General features: G+C 43.4%; 1 protein-coding gene and 1 long non-coding RNA gene across 4 annotated transcripts in view; one reads left to right on the top strand and one right to left on the bottom strand.

Moving 5' to 3' along the window:
* LOC126987770 (uncharacterized) overlaps positions 1-6,000 on the top strand; it is a 79,361-nt gene that overhangs the window by 36,939 nt on the left and 36,422 nt on the right. For all 3 annotated transcript variants that reach the window (XM_050845076.1, XM_050845078.1, XM_050845077.1), the window contains exon 2: positions 2,882-4,557. In XM_050845076.1, the coding sequence (XP_050701033.1) occupies positions 3,268-4,557 (1,290 nt within the window). In that variant the 5' untranslated portion in view covers positions 2,882-3,267. The remainder of the gene's footprint in view (positions 1-2,881; positions 4,558-6,000) is intronic.
* Positions 1-6,000, bottom strand: part of LOC126987773 (uncharacterized) — a 208,469-nt gene that overhangs the window by 182,441 nt on the left and 20,028 nt on the right. The window lies entirely within an intron of this gene.

The raw sequence follows: 6,000 nt of genomic DNA, 5'->3' as shown, positions 1-6,000 counted from the left end.
AGAGAGAGAGAGAGAGAGAGAGAGAGAGAGAGAGAGAGAGAGAGCAAGCACATTGAGGGGGAGGAAACGGCTGCAAGGAAACGAGATAAAAAGATATAAAAAAATCGTCGCTGGAGAGAGAATGAAAAGTAAAATTGTTGTATTGAGAGAGAGAGAGAGAGAGAGAGAGAGAGAGAGAGAGAGAGAGAGAGAGAGAGAGAGAGAGAGAGAGAGAGAGAGAGAGAGAGAGAGAGAGAGGAGGGGGGGGTCGGTCATCTCTTTACCACACAATCAGCTAATAAGAGGAGTAAGACGAGAAATTGTCCCCCCCCCCCCAAAAAAAAAAGCCCCCAGATCTAGTTCTAAACCTGAGAACCAATTCCACCTTAAATGAGAAAGAACAATATTAAGGTAGAGGAAGTCGGGTAGCAAAGTAATGGAGTTCTCACCCACCTCGCGAAGACTGTTATTGAGTCACTGGTCTGGAATCTCTGACCTAAAGGGGGTCTTAAACATTTGACTCTTTTGACAAGGCTTTCGTGAGAGTTGTGGGCCTATCCATTGTAAATAATATGAGCCTAGTGGTAGTTTAACATAGCTTGGGGGATGAGCTCAATGCCAAAACAAATTTCATGTTGTATTTCGTATTCAGTGTGACAATAAAGTTATCTTATCTTATGAATGTGGAAAAAAGGTCATAAAAACGAAACGCATATGGAGAGGGAGAGGAAGGAAGCGTAGGGGAGAGAGAGGGGAAGGAAGGAGTAGGTTTTAAAGTACAAAGAAAAGGAATTAATAAAGGTGGGAAAAGTGGATTAGAATAAAAGGTTGGAATAAGCGAGAGACAGGAGAGGCTTGAGAGTGAAGGAGTACGGATAAAATAACTCGTAGATGTGATACTGTAGTGATGTCAATGCCACAGAACAATGTCATCGTTACTTACCTAAATGTTTGAATAGCCTTTTAGCACGATGGTTAGTAGATGTAAAATAAATGTTAAACGATGACGGCCAATAGTTAAAAGTAATATTGAACCCAGACGACCAATGTGAACAAAGGTGAAGATAATTTGGTTAGTCGTTTCTTATGTATATTAATCCTAACACACAGGTAGGTAGGTAGGTAGACCCTCAGGAGAAGAAGAAAACGTTTGGAAGGTTAAACGAGGATGGCCGATAGTTAAAAATAGTATTGAACCCGAACGACCAATGTGAACTAAAGTGAAGTGAAGTTAGTCGTTTCTTATGTTAACAAATGCGTCATCTTTCGTTCAGTGAAGGTAATACTAAAAAGGAGGAAAAGACGGATAATTACTCGTGTTTATATTTTTTTTTACAGCTAAAGAAACAGCTCAAGGGCAACAAAAAAGGTGCAAAAAAACAACAACAACAAAAAAAGCCCGCTAATCGCTGCTCCCACAAGAACAAAAAGTAATAAGCGGCCAAATGAGAGGTCAATTTCGTGAGGAGAGGTGTATTTGAAAACAGGTGTGCAGAATAAATAATTAACAAAACAGGTGTGCAGAATAAATAATAAATAAAAATACAAAACCACTACGATCCGTGAAGCTAAACTAGAACGACAAATAAAATAAAAAATGAAAAAATAAACCAGTATTGCGAAAGTGGAATTATACAGCGAGTAAGAGGTTCAAATCCTATATTCATAAAAAAAAACCACAGAGCAAAGAATTAAGAAAAGATTAAACAGAGATTATGATGAAGAGAGAGGTCAATGAGGAAATGTGGTGCGTCGAGTAAGAGATTCAGATCCTCCTATGCATATACAAAAAAAAAAAAAAAAAAAAAAAAAAAAAAAAAAAAAAATAAAATCAGTAAGAGAGATTTAAGAGCAGATTAAGATTAAGAAACAGGTCATTGTAGAAATATGTCTCGTCGTCGTAGTAAATCCATAACACGACGCAGCGACCTCTGTAACTGTTGGCCAATTTACGCTATTGTGAAAGGAAAGGAAAGGAAAGGCGAAGAAAGAAAGAAAGGAAGAAGAACCCATTAAGCTACTTTTTTATGAGCTGTGGGAAGGAGGTCTGTGAGAAAGAAAAGAGAAGGGAAGGGAATGGGAGGGAATGTTGCGTAAGGGAGGAGGAGGAGGAGGAGGAGGAGGAGGAGGAGGTGGTCGTGAACAAAAGTAACAGTCGAGTCTAAGCTAAGGAAGAAAATTTTGGAGGTCTTCGTAGGAGTTTTATTTTCGACGTGTGTGTGTGTGTGTGTGTGTGTGTGTGTGTGTGTGTGTGTGTGTGTGTGTGTGTGTGTGTGTGTGTGTGTGTGTGTGTGTGTTCGACTTGGAAACATGACAAACGCCCAAGGTGCTCATTTAGCGCGCGCGGAGAGAGAGAGAGAGAGAGAGAGAGAGAGAGAGAGAGAGAGAGAGAGAGAGAGAGAGAGAGATGAGGTGAATAAGATAAGAGAAGAGGAAGGGAAGAGGGAAAAGGTGAATAGAAGGGAGGATAAAAGAAAAGGAAAAATCGAGGGCGGTGGAAGAGGGAGAGAGAGGGAGAGAAGAGGGAGGGAGAGAAGAGAATAGAGGGCGTGTAAGGGATTAGGGAGAGCGGTGAGAGGGAGGGGAGAAGGCCGCGAGTGAGTCTGTAAGTCACGCACTGCTCTCCTCTCCCTCTCCCTCTCCACCACCACCATCACCACCACCACCACCACCACCACCATTCTTCCGACTGTAACAACATTAAAATGACAAACGAGTCCGTATCGCTTTGAGGGAGAAAATGTGAAAAATGGAAAAAGAACTGATACGTTAAACAGAATGACTCAAAAAGAACACGAAGTAAAGAAATAAAAACTCGGAAATATAGAAATGAAAATAATGGAAAAAAAAGTGGTTAGTCGTTTCTTATGTTAACAAATGCGTCGTCTTTTATTCACTACAGGTAATACTAAAAAGAAGGAAAAATCGGATAATTACACGTGTTGGATAATTTGTAAACAGGTGTGTAGAAAATTTATACCTGTAAGAGACGCTGAAAATATGAGTTGAATATTTGTGAACAAGTGGAAAAAAAGAAAAAGAAAGTTGATATCCATGAACGAGAAAGAAAAACAAGAAAAGAGTAAGAAAGACAAACATAAAAGGTGTTGGTGATAAAAGAATTAGAAAAACAAACAAACTCGCGAGGTGTTGGTGATATCCATGAACCAGAAGGAAGAAAAAAATCTGAAAAAAAGTAACAAAGAAAAAAATAAGAAGTAAAAGTGAAAGTGCGTGACTCATGGGACAACACCGACAGCACTAACAAAACAACACAAAAAGAAAAAAATGTGTGAGGTGCAAGGCGTCGGTGCCCCGGGTGTTGGGAGTGACAGAGAGGCGTCACCACCACCGGGGAGGCTCAGTGTGTCTTCCTCAGGGGGGGAGGAGAACCACAGCCCCCCCAGAGCCACCCTCCTCCTGGGCCACAACGGAGAAAGCCTCGCGGGGAAGCCTTCAGAGGAGACATCGAACGCATGCAAAGAATCGGGGGAGATCGAAGCCTCGGAACTGACTCCAGCGACTTCGAGTAAAATGAAAGAGAAGGAGAAAGAGGAGGAGGGGGAGGAGGGAGACACAGGTGAGAAAATAATGCATGAGGGGAAGAATGAGGAGGAGGAAGGTGACATACAGGAGAAAAAGACAGATGAGGAGGAAAAGGAAATAGAGATAAATGGAAAGAACATGGACTTGGAGGGGAATTCGGAGGAAGAAGAAGAGGTGAAGAAAGAGGAGAAAGAGAAGAATGTGAAGGAGAATGAAAGTGAAGCCCAGAAAGACGATAGGGTGCAAGACGGTGTTTGTGATGAAAGGGAGGAGAGAGAAAACCTGGAAAACGAACGCAGGGACGAGATGGGGGAGAGCAAACCGAAGCTGGAGAATGTGGAAAATACGGCGCAGGTGGAGACGTTGGAAATCACACCCCGGATGGAAGAAGAGATAAGAACGGAGAAAACAGCCGATGAGAGGGAACCGAAGGAGGAGGAAAACAGGCAAGGAAATAATGAGCAGCGGGCGGCTTCATCCTCTGATTCCCCGAAGGACGAGAAGGAGGAGGAGGGGATGAAGAATGAGGAGGAGGTAGAGACAGCGGTGAAACAGAAAGAGAAGCAAGAAAACGAAGACAAGAAAGACAAGGAAAAACAGGAAGAGGAGGCGAAAAACAAGAGGGGAGAGGAAGACGTTGAGGATGCAGAAACTGAGAAAAAAGATAAGAGGGAAGAACACAAGAGAGAAGAGGAGAAAGAAGAGGAAGAAGAGGGCGTGGATCCATTCCGTTCAAAGACCACCAAGGACTCCTCATCCTCACGCCGCGGAACCAAGATCAAAACCGTCAACTTTCTGGACAGCGAACTCAAGAAGCAATTCGAAAACAACCTTGCCAAGCGGAACACCCTGAACTCCACTTCTTCCTTCTCGTCCTCGTCCTCGAAGTCCAAGGAGGAGGAGGACGAGGAGGAGCTGGTCAGGCTGGAGGGAAAGGCGGAGGAGAAGAGCGTTAGACAGTGGACCCTCGGAGAAGGCAATCCTGTCTATCGTCTGTCCCTGAAGCTGTCGCCAAACTTGTTCAATACCACGGTAAGTGATGGATGGGGAAGGGAGATGGAGAGGGAAGGTGGTGGAGGAGGGAGAAGATAGAAGTAGGAAAGAGAAGGGGTTGGGGAAGAATAGAGGAAAAGAGAGGGAACGGGAGGGAAGAGGGGAAATAAAGAGTGGGGAGAGGGGAGGAGAGGAAGAGGAGACGAGAAGAAAAGAAGGGAGGGGAGGAAAGGAAAAGAAGCGAGGAGGAGAGGGAAGAGGAGGAAACGAAGGGAAGATAGGAAAAGAAAAGACAAGAAAGGAAGAAAAGATTGGAAAAGAATTTAAAAGAGAAGAAAGAAGAGGGGATGGGAAGAAGGGCAAGGGTGTTAAAGAGAAGTGGAGGGAGAGAGATAGAGAGGGAGGCTGAGGTGAGAGAGAGAGAGAGAGAGAGAGAGAGAGAGAGAGAGAGAGAGAGAGAGAATGGTTGGGAAATTTCAGATGCTCGAACACGTGCAGAAAGTCATCTCTCTCTCTCTCTCTCTCAGATTAATATATCCTTCAACAATACATTTCATCGTGCATATTTATTTTGGCAACAAAGGAACACAATCGGTAAAAGCTGACTGTTTCTGAAAAATTTAGTGGCTATTCTTTTTTTTGCTTCAGATTTTCCCAGTTTGTGTAAAAATATAACTCGGGGCCATATTCCAAAACATTTCGGCGCCCACACACACACACATTTAACAAGGCTTTCGTAGGAGTTGTGGATATTTCTATGGGTCTGCTAATGAGTGTTTCTTTAGGTTCATGGTAGAAAAGAAGGGTCTTGGCCGAAAAGGAGCTCAGTCGGGTTCTAATGAGTGTTTCTTTAGGCTCATGGTACAAAAGATGTGTAACTACCACCAGGGTCATAAAACTTCCCCATAAAACGCCCACAACTTCTACGAAAGCCTAGTAAAATGTGTGTGACTTGGGCGGGGAAATGTTTAAATATATGACCCTTAACCTTTTCTCATTGTGCTAAAGGAAAATAAAAGTAATAATAACAATAATAACAACAACAACAACAATAATAAGAGGCGGCGGGGCAGGTGAGAGGCGCATTTAAATTCCTCATCCCCGGCGCCAGTGTTCCCGTCACGCCCAAGCAGTATAAGCCCGCTCGTAGACAGCCCTGAGCCCGTCACGTGTTAACACCTATCTCCCCTCCCTCCCGCCACCACACACGAGGTCACGGCGTCACACTACCCTGCGCGTCACCCTTCGTAGCGTTAGGCCAAGATAGCGAAGAGAAAGGTTACTGTCTATCAAGCTCCTTAGTGAGCTCTCTTTGTGGTTAATAAGGTAACTGTTATCTTCCGTCACGTTACCATTTCGCCCACCATATATCTCAACTCAAAACGTCACATTGTAGCACTTTCTCACTCGTAACGTTACTCAGATAATGAATAAAAAGTTACTATATGGATGCGTTACTCTGAACTAATTGTTGATCAGTTC

The sequence above is a fragment of the Eriocheir sinensis genome, chromosome 66 (assembly GCF_024679095.1).
Source record: "Eriocheir sinensis breed Jianghai 21 chromosome 66, ASM2467909v1, whole genome shotgun sequence".
Classification (NCBI taxonomy): Eukaryota; Metazoa; Arthropoda; class Malacostraca; order Decapoda; family Varunidae; genus Eriocheir; species Eriocheir sinensis.
The sequence above is the reverse complement of the archived record's forward strand: the minus strand, read 5'-3'. Positions and strand labels throughout refer to the sequence as shown.